The 14276-nt window shown below is 44.8% G+C and overlaps 2 protein-coding genes across 2 annotated transcripts in view; both read right to left on the bottom strand.

Moving 5' to 3' along the window:
• Positions 1-14276, bottom strand: part of LOC119379211 (eukaryotic translation initiation factor 2-alpha kinase 3) — a 423415-nt gene that overhangs the window by 283515 nt on the left and 125624 nt on the right. The window lies entirely within an intron of this gene.
• The window catches only part of LOC119379208 (ubiquitin thioesterase trabid), a 110786-nt gene that overhangs the window by 60360 nt on the left and 36150 nt on the right, over positions 1-14276 (bottom strand). The window contains exon 6 of the mRNA XM_037648428.2: positions 9993-10185. Within this exon, the coding sequence (XP_037504356.1) occupies positions 9993-10185 (193 nt within the window). The remainder of the gene's footprint in view (positions 1-9992; positions 10186-14276) is intronic.

The raw sequence follows: 14276 nt of genomic DNA on the forward strand, positions 1-14276 counted from the left end.
TGGCGAAACGCAAAAAGCACGAAAAACATCAGAAAGGCATCGGAAAAGGAATCGTTCCGCGATTGCATCCCAGCATGGACAACTGAGCTTTGGCTTCGGATTGTCTGCGACTAAGAAGCAACTCAAGCCAGTTGCAAAAGCAGGGCAATCTGATCGCCGTCGCTCAGTCAACAGCGGCGGTTTCTGGTGGTACCAACACACGATGTAGACTTTGTAGACGTATTTTTATGTTCTAAAATACACAAAAATGTTTGAGATTGTGTTTATTGCGCGGCTAACTAAATTTTTGAGCCCGGAATGGCATCGCCAAATTTCGTTCAACCGGAATGGCAGCAGAAAAAGTGTTCGTTGTGGCGAGCATATTTATGCATTGACTCCTATGGACTGTTGACGGGGGACCGAGAATTTTTCATTGTACCGGAAATTTCATTGAAGCGGTGTTCGTTGTAGCGAGGTTCTACTATATTCATGAGAAGAATGCCAGACACACTCCTGCAGCTAGCAACTACTGAGTGATAAAACTATAATAAGTATGATAATGCATGGGTGTGGTTTGGCATGATGTGGTGGCAAAAGCATAGATGACTGGTGTGTACCACAGTCTGCTTTTGAAGCATAATAAGCCAAACAACCTTCTCCCCCAATGAATGGTGGTGCTATGATGGTGACCAATATGAAAACAGGTGTAACTAGGCCCAGCACAGTATGTAAAGACTGCACCTATTATTTACCACACTGCGCCCAAGGTCATCGAATTCTTTTGCTGGATGCCATCACGTGCCCCAAGAGCATACTGCGTTTCTGGACAACTGCACTAGACACCGATACCTTGTGTTCTCGCAAAAGGGCCTCAATTATTTATTATTTATTGCAGTTATTAATGCCCTTTGAGGGTTTTCACTGTACATGTACGGCATCACCTAACAGGCGCCAAAGGGTTTTCGCCGTACATGAATGGCATTGCCTGTATGTTTAAAATGCGCGCCTTTTTCAATCATTTCTCTTGCTTGGCATGTGCTGCCACGCTTCAGGAATATGTGGAATTTTTTTTCATGCGCCGATATTTCTCCATTGTTTTTTTTTCTTCTGCTTCGCAAAGCAGCGCGCCGGCTATCACTTGCGCAACAGAACGCGCGCACGAGTTGCGGCTGGTGGTTTCGGTTTCGTCCGTCGGGTGGTTATCGCTTCTCGCGCCTGCAAGGCTGATGGCTGTCTGGTGTCCAATTTCTCAAAGGGTGACTGCTTGTTACTCTCTCATTTATTGCTCCCTAGTGTGCAATTACATCTGTTTCCGTGTGGAGCTAAATTACACAAACAACGCTGCCGTAGTTGCGTTTCTTGTTTTGGGGACTCGGAAAAACTAACTCCGTCTCGCTATAAGACGAAGGATTATTATAGTTTTTTCACTTATTTTGCTTTCCGGATGGGCGCACAACCGTACAGTTTTCTTCCATGCGCTCACTCACACAGTTCACTTACATTATGGAAGTGCGCGCTGGTAGCTCTGCTGCTAGTGAGTCGAGCGGTGATTTTCCAGAGGTGCAACAGCCGAAATAGGATTTGGAGCAACTTTTGGAGCAGCAAAATCTTGCTTTTGGAGCACAAAACACCAAATTTGGAGCAGGTTGCGAAACTACCCCCCCCCCCCCCCCCCCCCCCCCGAATAGAAAGCCAGAAATCCCAAATTTGGAGCAATATAACAAAGAAGGCTTACTTTTAGAAAAGAAAACAAAAATACATAAAAACCATTCAACATTAGCTCATTCGTGCACAGTGCATGTGAACACTGCTATTTCAATAAAAGCAGTGTGTTGAGCCACCCCACAGTGCGAACAATGACTAAGTCCACATTAGCATTTGCAGGACCTGTCAAATAATTCGACAGGCACTGCAAGCGCTAATGTGGACCTGCGAACCTGGCAACCTGTAAATTTGGGAGATTCGTAAAGCAGGAGCAAGAAAAAAAAACTGGCATACGCTTTTGTCTACCGTTTCTCAAGGCCGCAGAAACGCCATACACAGCAACTCTAAATGATTGCCAATAATTTTTTAGACGACAGCGATCATACTAGTACTCGTAATTACACTTCGCGTGCACGAATGAGTAATTAAGGGGGGACGTGCCTTTCGGAACGAACTTTCTTGTTTCTGGTTAGATCTTGATGAAAATTGGCACAAAGACTAAAAATGACCTCATAATGCTTACATAAAAATTTCAAGATGATATCACGAAAACTTTCTGAGAAACAAATAATTTCATTACTGGACCTCGTGGAGCGGCTGGAGAGTTTAACAAATGACATAAAAAGTTGATAAACACTGTGTGCAGAGGCAAATGTATGCTGAAGGGGGCTGCGTTTTCAAAATAATTTTTTTGCAACACTAAAAACTGTAGTTCATGTTTTCTCCACTGATACTTCAATGAGCACATTTGCACTACAAACAAGAAACCCTACCAAAAATTTTTAAAAGACTAAATTAAAAAAATAAGAACGCAGCCCCTGAAGCAGAGTCCAAGGAGCATTACAAAAAAAACAGAATCAAAATCTGTCAAGTAGTTGCGAAGGTACCTGCTCCACGAGCTGAGCAACATGCCAAAAAAAACAGTATTGAGAAAACGAGGTTCAAAGTTTTGGGTCACGTTTACATGCCTAATAGGCACCAGGGTTGTAGTCCTTAGTGTCCTTTGCAGTGCGGTGTCACTTGGACATCTGACCTTTAGCCTGATGAGCTTTCGCAGCCTTTTTTTTTCCGCATGGCATCTTTTTCGGCTGCTCTACGAAGTGCATGGCGTCCAGGTTGGAGACCAAGAGATGCAAAATTGGGTGTAGGCATGGAGGTCTTGTGGTGAATTCCCCTATGTGATACATTCATCACAGACCAAAATCGCTGAGCGCAGCTGATCCCTTTCCAATCGTTTTTATAGCTTGCATGGCCCGAATATTGACTTCAAATAACTTGCTGTTTTCCATTCGCGGCGACGACCACGCATTTTTCGCGTCCGCGCCGCAAGTAGTGCAGGTGAGCATCATCTTTACCGCTAACCTGTGCTTAGTTCCGTGCTTAGTCCCGGCTCTTTGCACTGCGGGCACAGGGCACTGCCAAACTGACCATTCAGGTCCGCGCGTTGTACGAGCAAAAACTTATCTTCGTCTTCCGAGTGACATCTCGCGCTCCGTCGCAGACACTGCTCTTACGGACTCCTGAACAGCCGCGGCGCGTTCGCGAGATGTCTCCGCTGACACGAAACGAGGCTGTAATCGGGCCCGAATCGTGCTACTGGTGGTGCTGGTAGACAGCCTCGCAACCTCGCGCGAAGTACTTGGCTGAGCATCCGCGATGTCTACATCCTTGGCCAAGTGCTTGGCTGAGCATCCGCGATGTCTACATCCTCGCGCGAAATGCTTGGCTGAGCATCCGCGATGTCTACATCCTCGCGCGAAATGCTTGGCTGAGCATCCGCGATGTCTACATCTTCGCGCGAAGTGCTTGGCTGAGCATCCGCGATGTCTACATCCTCGCGCGAAGTGCTAGGCTTAGCATCCGCGATGTCTGCAGCCTGCGCGGAACGACGAACGGATGTTTCCTCCGACGGCACAAAGCACTGTTTCGTCGATACTCGCGGACGATGCTCCGTGCGTGCTTGTGCTCAGCTGCGAGTCCTCGTCGTGCCGCACGCCGTCGTCGCTGCTCGCAGAAGTCGCCGGACTGAATTTCTTTTTCACGATCGGCGGCTTCGGCTTACGCGCACCAAATCGCTGCGCAGTCTTGCGTTTCTTCTTGAACGATCGCCGGTCCATGATCGCATGCAGGAACCGCGTTGCGCCAAACTGGACAACTTTTTTCTCCTTTCACGAGCGCCGGTCTTATCACAGCGCGATGCGATCTCGAAACCACGCCGCGGCGAGTTGAAAACACACGCAGTAAGCGGCCCGTCAGCGCTGTCGGCGCATAGAGCAGACGACCTTTGCGCCGATTGCTACAAGCGACCGCACAGGCAACCAATGCGGAGCCGCCGTACAGTCACGTGACGCGCGTCGCCAATCGGAAACTGTCGTGATACCTTTAAACTTTGGCTTGCTGTGCGCTTGCTCTTGTCTGGTTCAGCCGGCCGAGGCGGCAAATTTGAAACGGAAGAATCGCGCTATCCGTAGAGACAAAGATGGCGGCGCTAGGTTACGTGGATGCGGAGATATCGCGGCTCGAAAAACGCCGTTTTTTCGCAATTTCCGTGAAATTCATCGCCACCCTAGCTTCGATAAACATTTTTTACGTCATTTCTACGCCGTTTTCAGGGACGAAACTTCGAAATTAGATAGAAAAGGGGTCACAGAATGTGAAAATGAGATTTTCAAAAAATCGATTTTTTGGCCAAATTTCGCGATGCCAAAGCCGCGTCCCCCCTTAAGGAACAAAATGTGCTGTGTCCCTCACAGCTATACTCTGTTCCAGAAGTTCCGTGCAGCACTGTGGAAGCTACAGGCCTTCTCAACCAATCAGGAGGGCGAGCACATCTAAGTGTATCCTTCCGCGCCCTGTCGTCTGCTAGCGGCGAGCGCTGCAGCGAAAGCGGGGATTCGCTCGCTGGATTTCAAGCAAGACGGACGTGCCGGCCGCGATGTTCTGGATTACTCCTCGTACCTCTCGCTGACCGGCGCCCCGTGACGGACTCCTCGCCCGCTATGCCGTGCGCCGCTCATCGTCGGGACCTTCTCCGTTTCGTCGGTGTTGTGCAATGTGCCTCTAGCTGTGTTTCGCGGACCCGTCCCTGAACTCCCGTGACCGTTTCCCAATCTTTCCTGTCCTCTTTTCTCTTCGTTGGATGGATGTGCTCCTCTCACTTTTCTCTCTATTTTCCCACTATTCTTTTATTCCCTCCTTACCCCCCACCCCTACAAGGCACTGCGCCGTGTCGCCTATAGGCAGACAGAAATTAGGTGCCTTTTTCCTTTCCTGAATAATCACAGAAGAAGAAGAAGAAGCGAAAGCGGCAGGAGCGTCTCGGGACACTGTGCAACTGCGCAGTGAGATGAGCTGTAATTGTGAAAGCGGTTAAATATTCTCCTCGGCACCGTAAAAGCGCGCGTCTTCGAGATACTTGCACGATATCGCACAGGTGAACCAGGCGCCGCCATTTTGCACCGCGGACTAATCACAACCCAAGACTGGGTCCTCCGCGGCGCTGTGGACGCTCGGGCTGTGCGGACTACTCATAAAAGTTTAGACAGTGTCGTACCATTCCTTCGTACTTTATAAGTAAAAACATAACACATACGAGCCACAACAGCGTTATTTCTTTCGTCATTTGCATGTTATAACACGTACAAGCAAGAACTCTTTCTTCAGTATCATGGAGCCACAAAAATTGTTTTATACAGAAAATGCGACAAAATCGTCATGCAAATCACAGCTACAACATGCAGAGAAGCCTTCAAGTAAAAATCCTCCGACGAGACCGCTTGCAAAAGTCGTGAGGACAAACAACGGGCTACGTATATGGGGCACTACATCTCGCTTCGCAACAACCTGCGCTCGAGGGTCGTGTAGCCTTGGCTCTGCTGCACGGAACTTCTGGAACAGAGTATAGTACTAATAGCCCCTTCCAAGTCTCAGTATGCTTTTCCGCAGGACACCAGTGTACTGCGGCAAAAGTGGCTTAAAAAGCATTCTGCACGCAATAAAACAAGCATCAGAAAAATTTGAGAACTACTGTCCTTTTTTATTGCGATAGCAACTATATGGACACTCTCGACGAGTTTTCGCCGTCATCTCCCCATATAAAGTCCAAAGTGATAACATATCCCTGTGCATAGTATGTTCTACCGTGGGTAAAAGCGCGCGAGTGCGTGCGATAACACCACTCCAGTCGGGAAGCCTGCCATCGAAGCATAGAGGAAACGCCCCGCCCGACTTGAACGAGCATGAAAAGACGGGAAAGGAAAGCGGGGGGCGTTCCTCGAGCAGCAACTTTTGAACTTTTGATTCTAAGGGTGCGGTCGTGATCGCTGGCGCGTACGCTATCTCAGCAGCCAAAAGCGGGCGTCTCCTATATCCTGCTACGTGCTGCACTCTCAATGCGAAGACACTGTGCAGAAAGAGCATCTTTCCCTGGAAACGCCGTATTCTCTTATACCAACGTTTTGTAGAGTTACACGAGATCGGATACAAAAGAGTCTGCTGCCAGCCTCACTTCGTATAGCATTACAATTTGTTCCTATCGCATTCATTGCTTCGTCCTTCCGGTGAAACTGACTTTTTTCTTTTCTTTAGCAGGGGGTTAGGGTCTGCGCGTCTGTATTGGATGACGATGCCCACACTGCAGATGACTAACACGGCCTCCACTTCTCGCTCAAATTTCTACAGCTGAGAAAATTTTAAGCTGGTCGGGCATTTTGGCACAGTGTGGCGCAATTTTAACAAATTTCACTGTTTTGGCTCAGCTTGGTGCAAAAAAAAAAAAAAAGAAATTGTATCAAATTGGTGCAATTGGCACAGCTGTTGCATCCCTGTATTCCCCAAGTGTATTTTTGTATGTCTGTGAGCTATGTTTAATGCAACGCATAATTTTTATTTATAAAAATTCGTATACCGTATTTTCCGGTGTATAAGATGCACCTTTTTCCCGATATTTTCGCTGGTGCGTCTTACATACGCAAAAAGTCATGTGATTCTGCGAGACCAATTTGTTTATATTTAATTCATGAGTACGATAAACTGAGTGCGAAAGCATTTGTAAAAATATATCTAAATTTGTTATATCAATGAAGCAGCTGTGATCTTAGATGCCAGCTACTTGCCGTTCAAGCAGTGCGGCGACCACGGAGATTGCGGCCGCAATAAAAGCCACCACCGTCGCGTGCCCCATTGTACTGTTTGAATTGTTTGTTCTTAAACGAAGCATTAAACCCATGGAACTGAGGCAATAAATAAAAAAGAGCACCACAACGGTTCACTGCAACGTTGTAGCGCCCACAATATCAGTTACAAAAGCGAAAGTACCATTTCGTTATCATCATCATCAGTTTCCGTGTGAGACGTCGCTGTAGTCCAGCAGTAGTAGTCGCAGCTTCTGGCTTCCAGTCGCCATTTACGTTTTGTATGCGTGTGTGTAGGCATGTGTGTAGGTGGTAACCGTGCAGCGCGTTCGTTGTTTATGTGTTCCCGCCACGTCTCGTAATGCCGTAGAGGTACGGTCAGTATGGTAGCCACCATAGTAGAGGCAACGCCAACGATGTGCTTCAAGGTGCTTACAACGCTGCGTAAGTTACTCAGAGGCCGACGACAGCAACCCAGCGATGCTGCCAACCAAGACAGAAGAACTTTTGACAGTGCGCCGGAGGATGTGGCTTCGAATCCAGCGGAATAAACAGTGGTTTTCTGCGCCTTAATAAAACTGCTGCTTACAGATACTCAGTGCCATGCGTGACTACGTATTTCGCAATGAATGTACTCTGCGTGCGTACATGTTGACAGAGTTAAAAATAAATGCGTCTTATACAAAGGTGCATCTTATATATCATTTTTTCCCGCGAAAGTCGTAAAAAGTAGGGGGTGCGTCTTATACAAAGGTGCGACTTATACACCGGAAAATACAGTAAGAGTTCTTTTTTTTTTAGGATTTTGCTTGATGTTACTCACGAATAAACCATGTGTATGTAACAACAAAAATTATTTTTTTTGTCACTTTACGGCCACGCAAAAAAATATTTAGACAATTTCGGTCTTAAATAGAATCTGCTGAAAAATTTATTTCAGCAATAAAAAAATTACACATTTTTATAATTCATTTCGCGAAAAAATTCGACCCTCAAAAGTTTAAAGGGACTGCCTACCATCCTTCATTGCTTTTCTGCTTTGTACCACAATAGAAAGCGTACCATCTGCAGTGTTCAACCTTGCAGCGGTTTCTCTAAGAAAGTGAGTAGAAATTTTTAAAACAGAATTTTTCGATCTGCGTTTGGTCTTCTTCCATTGGCGTGAAACATGGCCACAACACTGGTTGGTCGACGAGATGACGATTGTAGTGCCGGTAAAAATTAAAACCGAAAGCACATGTGATTTCTGTAGGATTACTTTATTTTCGCTGAACACTAATGAATTTAACAGTCGTTTTCAGCGTGCTAGCGGTTAAATGAAGCCTTATTATACGATTACAGAACACTTGTTTTGCTGTAATCGCAGTCTATGCATTTATTTTAGCACTGCTGCCGCAATCCAAACCAAGCTGATTCGTCAAAAAGAGAAGATAAATACACGCCTTCGCAGCGCAGCACATGTGGGACATCCTAACAACAATACCGCGGCACAGTACGACCAGCGCGAAGGGCTGCATGGCATATAGCGCATGAGCTGAAGCAGACGAAATCGAAAACGGCGCCACAAGCAGCGCCACCGGGCGCCTTTTTGGATGCGTGAAAAAAGAAAAGCAAAAAATTTACTCTCTGACGCAACCGAAAGCTGCCTCAAGTGCGTAAAACACAATTTCAAGTTATACATGTTTGTTTTTAAGCAAAATGAGTCTACCCTGCGAGGATTTCTTGTCCTACCAGTAGACTGACCACATTGCTATTGGGTGATGCTAGCGGTCATTCTTTCACAATTTTCATCATGAAATTAAAAATATAATTTTTTTTTATGGGGCAAAAGCATGCTCGTTGCCACCGATGTGACGAACAATCTTCTCATTTTCATCACAATCAGAAAAATTTTCCCGAGCGGTAGGAGGAGGAGGAGAAGAAAAATGGAAAGACAGGGAGGTTAGCCAGTTCTCAGACCGGCTGGCTACCCTGTACCGAGCGGTAGACAGTCCCTTTAAGTAAGTGAACTGATGGACACTGGTTACGCTTGTTTGCATGGCACTGCCTCAATGAATGATTAACGTAGCATAACAGTCATGCCTATAACACTGTTTCTGGCCATCTTTGCCATTTATAGCTGCGACCATCACTACAGACCAACTTTCAAAGGCACACTAAAGTCTTCACAAAAGCAAACTAGAGAGATAACTAGAGAGCGTAGCATGCAATAAACAAGTCTGGAAGGCACTGCGTAAGCGCCCCTTCACTGTCACTTTCTGACAAAAAATTGCGATGTTTGGATATATAATCTGTCCATTGTTGGCTGGAAGCGAAGATCTGGACATGTCACTCTCTTGCCTCTTTCATTGTGCCATGGTGTGGTATATATTAGCCTAGGCTGTGTGCACAATATAAATTGTAAGCCAGCACTCTTTTCTGTCCCTTCATTCACTTCCCATGTCGGTTACAGCACTGCTAATCAAAGATGTCGCATAGAGTACTGCAATTATATAACTATCATAAAGGTCCAGGGGATGGTAATTTTGGTGCATTTGGATACCACAAGTCACTTTCATCTGTCTGCAGCAACAGCGTTGAAGATGATCAAAACAAAGAATGACCACGTCACATGCAAGCACATGGGCATGTGACCATATGCTTGCATATGGTTACATGCCCATATGCCAAAACCAAGACAGCATGATAAGCTTGTCTGGCTGTTTGTGGAATAAGCATTTCCTGGTGGATTTGACATTTCTAACTCAATTTATTTAGGATTTTAAATAGTCCTTGCCAATTCCCATTTGTCAGATAGTCACTCAATTGTGTGCTGTACTGTGTACGTTATCAAGCATGATATACAATGGAATTCAATTTCGTTCAAGCTCCATCTCCTAAAAAGATAATCCTTTCTAAACTACATCACAACCAGCGTCCCGGAAGATGGGACGAGTGGGCAGACACACAAAAGCTTAAAAAACTATGGTGGCTGCTTCTGCTGTTGTATGTCAAGAATGTGCTGGGCCAGGAGGCATGAGCCTACCAGGAGACTCAGACTGGGGCCTTAGTTCCTTTGGAACTAATAAATGCCATTTCTCTCTCTCTTTCTCCACTTCATTTTGAACTACTAAGTGCCTTAAAAGTTCAAATTGATGAGGTTACACTTCATTTCAATAAACTTCAAAAGTTTCTCACCTGTGGGTAATGCAAAAGTGACGAATTCAGTCACAAAGTAGCAAGAAAAAGGTCCCTTCTTTTGTTTGAAAGAGGCAGTAATGTGGCGTCGAATGTCAGCAGCAGCATCTCGTCCAACATCTGATGGAACCCGCTTAGCAACAGGGTGAGTCACACCGGAATCTGATAGCAGCAGAGCCAAGATATCTTCACGCTGTGAAAAAAAAAAAAACAGTGGTCAATTATCTGCATACAAAACCAAAACAACTACAAGTAATAAGCTTACATTTTAATCTAAACTCTGAACTCTTTAATAAAAGAAAAAGAAAAGCAATAACTGACACTAAGTATTTCAATCGACTATGATAAAAAGTTGGTAGGCAACTCAATGGATTGAAACAATGTGGTTGACGAACTGCTTCCGTAGACAAACTGCTGGTAGATGACTGTGATGGTACTTAAGATATACAGCTAAACCTGAATACAACGAAATCGGTAAAATCGGCAATTTACTTCATCCTATCAAAGCATCGTTAAAGGTTGACAATTTTGTGCCAAGGCATTGAACTGTGAACTGATAAGGCAAGTCCCAAGGATCATTAGCAGACCAATTTGAGCTCTCTGTGTAAATTGTGTTTTAAGGTGGGGCGAGACTTCGCTTGGTCGAAAAATTAGATTTTGAGATTTTGAAGTTACCTGACAGCCAATTCCTGCAGATTTGAGAAAATATATCACATTTGGGTATTCGCGGTTTCAAAAATCATTTTTTCATCCTTTTCTTCAACACCTTGACTGGAAAAGTAGGTGTACCTCGATCTGGTCTCTTCGTTTCGGATACTTGCAGAAAGTCAATGCTCTGAAGTTTTTATCAAAAACTCCGGTGTTGGTTTCAGTTTGGATTTTTCTCTTGTGTGTAGTATAACAATACTGACACTTGAAAAGACTACAGCCCAGGGAATTCTTGAAGAATAAAAATGTTTACAAAGACTTTATTGTCATTTTTCTCAAAACAACATTTTTGGAAGTTTGTGTACGTTTTTCTTGGAAACTGTAAAGTATAAGCAAACAAAAATTCTGACGTGCGTTAATTAGTGGCATATACATTACTGAAACTAGTATCAATAGCCTAGGTGCATTCGTATTTTTTTAGTGCAAAAAACCATTCATAAGTGGCAATTTTCATGCATTGACAAACGTAAAAAAAACGTAAATCTTATTTTTGTTGTAAGCGCGTCATTTTAGTTCCACTTCTGTAAAGCATTGGATTCTACCTTTGTACAAAATTGCAATACTCTGCTGATAGTAGATCTTAAAAAAAGATACATACATAGAAAAAAAAAAACTAAATAAAATTAAATAATTTTGAGCTCTAATGCAAGCTATGTCTATCTTTAACACTCCTTGCAAATTTTATAGCCATAGCTTTTATTACCACTGCTGTACAAGCCAAATTCTGAAACTCATTTTCAAAGTCTCACCCTACCTTAAATAGTCTGTAAATCGCTGCAGGTCATAGTGCCACTGCTTTCAGCTGCCCCAACAAATGGCACCTTCCATGGTTGAGCAACGTCATGCATGCAACTGATTTCATTGGTTGTTCCACAGATGACATTATTAGTTTTTTCCAAGTTAATTGTTAGCAAACTACTGTTCATAATACAGTACAAGCTCGTTGATTCGCACCTCATTAATTCAAATTTTTATAAAATTCTGACTTTAAGCGGCATAGTCCAGCCAAGCTCCAAGAACTTAATGTATTCAAAAGCTCATTAATTCACAAGCCGATCAGATCCGCCGTGAATCATTCGAACTACGCACTGCCAAAGCTGGCACTCATGGCCATTTTCCCCGCTAAGCGACAGGCGACACGACTTGTTAGCCACCACCATCATCATCATCTGATTACTATTGTCAGAGAATGACAGCTCAGCGACAGCACCTTCGAACCTCGAAGGCTATGCTTTGCGATCGATGACGCGTCATGGTTGCCACGTTCATTTTTTTAACAGTTTGTTTGCATCGAAATCGATAGTCCACTGCGGCATGCATGGAGGCATGCATGTTTATGTGTGAATGTACAACATTTGGCAACTTTTCAGCATTTCTCTCAGTTGAAACGCTCGAGCAAGTGAAAGAATGCAACGTAGGGATACGATTGCTGGAACCTGCAAAGCTACATAATTTGCTGCAAGCCTGCACCATGACACCATTCTGGGTGTGTTTTGGAGAAAGAGAAGATTGCAAGCGCTCAAGATGTGTCGCCAGAACGACCACACAAAATCGCAGTTATCGTCAGTTGGCAGATGGAGTGTGTTATTGTAACCATTGCCCGTCACAATCACATGAATAGGTGTGCTACGAAGGCTAGGCGTGCTGTGCCGCAAACTACATCGCCATTCATGACACGGAGCAAGTCTGTGCGTGGAACGTTCGCTATGTGGAATGTTCGCTGCATGGAACGTTCACTGTGTAGAACGTTCGCTATGTGCAACAATGGCACTGAATTACGACAGTCGGTGTGTATACTACATAAATAAAATTGCCGTTTTGTTCAGGCTTGTGCGAATAGTAAATTTTAGGTCCGAAGCGAATAGTGATTTGATTGAATAATTTCGGAGATAGTATAAAGAAAAATGAGCATATTTGTCAGGACCCAACTAACCTGCACAATATTTTTAAAGTTGAAACAAGAAAAATGCAAATGTCATTCTTTTTGGTTCAAAGGGAAGTGGAAGCAATTTTGAATAGTAGCAGGATATGACTTTAGGTAGAATGCAAGTTATAACCTGTAAAATATGCTGCGTTTTAAAATTTACTACACTTAGAGCATATAAGCCGGTATAACAAGCTTTTAAACTTAAAAAAATGATGAATCGATGTGAGGGTAATAAAGTAAAGCCTCGTTAATTCGAACTCTGTTATTTCGAAATCCTGCATAATTCAAAGGATTTCTGCGGTGAAAGGATTTCTGAATGAACTGGGCCGGTCAGTACCAGCCCAGTTCATTTGAAAACCTTGGGTGCCATGTGCCGATTCCCGATCCCGATTTAGCCGCAAATCTGCAGAAACGATGGCCCTTAAAGGGACACTAAAGGCAAATATTAAGTCGACGTTGATTGTTGAAATAGTGGTCCAGAAACCTCGTAGCGCTGCTTTTGTGCCAAGGAAGTGCTTATTTTGAAATAAAATCACGTTTTTAGTGGTCCGCATCGCGTTAGCACACTTCAAATCTCCCGCCTGAAAATACGACTCTCATACGTCACTGCTGCCATGCCCAACGTTGCCCGCTTTTACTAGTAGCAGCCGAGCGGAAGTAGCGGGACCCACAGTAGCAACAACGGCGCTGCGGCAAAGACTTGCTCGGATGGGCACATTCAAAGCCGTCCCCAAGTTGCGGTTGGTCTCGTAATCCTCAGTACGAAAGTGCAGCGAGCACACACGCGGAGGTTTTGACTGTTTAGCACACTGGCGCAATGGCATGTCACTAAGCCACTTCGAGCGTAAGGGTTCATTCTGCGGCACCCAGTGAAAAGACACACCGGTTTCCTTGCTGCAGCACTGGCGTTGTGCACCATTCGGGCATCCGGCAATATCACACGCATGCGGCATTTTGTCGAACTTTCTGTCAGAGCGACCTTCACGAGCGCGCAAAACACGCACGGCAGTACGCGATCCCGAAACTACCACTGAGACGGGCGAGGCACAGTTCGGCGAAAACGGAACCTTTGAACCACGCGCGCCGTTCCCCATGGCAACGCCACGGAGGTTTTGTTTTCCATGAATCAAGCGGAAACGAACAAACAGCATTTTATTACGTCTTTTGATGCTCGGAATGTTCTTTTTTTACTGCTGCTAGTTTGATTACTAGTGATTTATTGTAGGCCGACTTCCCTACGTCATCGGGATCACTTCGAAAATGTCCCACTCGTGGCGCTCGTCATGTGATACATTTAGCTTAATTTCTCGGTAAGTAGGGCACTGCTGTTGATAATATTGCCGTTTTAGAAGTTGTCATACATTGGGCTTTCACTCTGACATAAATTGTTATTTGCCTTTAGTGTCCCTTTAAGAGCCACAAGGCAATGCAATGTAGCGATACTAGTGAGTGACAAGTTGAGCACCCCAGCCTCGCTGCTGTAAGCGTAAGGGAACAAAATAATAATAAAGCGGCCTCGTGGTCAACTGAAACGTGCACCTGCGGAAAAAAAAAAAAAAAGACGTGCTTCACTGCAACACAGCGGTGACAAGTGGGCAGCATGACGCATGCTTCTCGCAACTTCAGTACGTCATGATTTACCCATTCTT

Source organism: Rhipicephalus sanguineus, chromosome 1, assembly GCF_013339695.2.
Source record: "Rhipicephalus sanguineus isolate Rsan-2018 chromosome 1, BIME_Rsan_1.4, whole genome shotgun sequence".
NCBI lineage: Eukaryota > Metazoa > Arthropoda > Arachnida > Ixodida > Ixodidae > Rhipicephalus > Rhipicephalus sanguineus.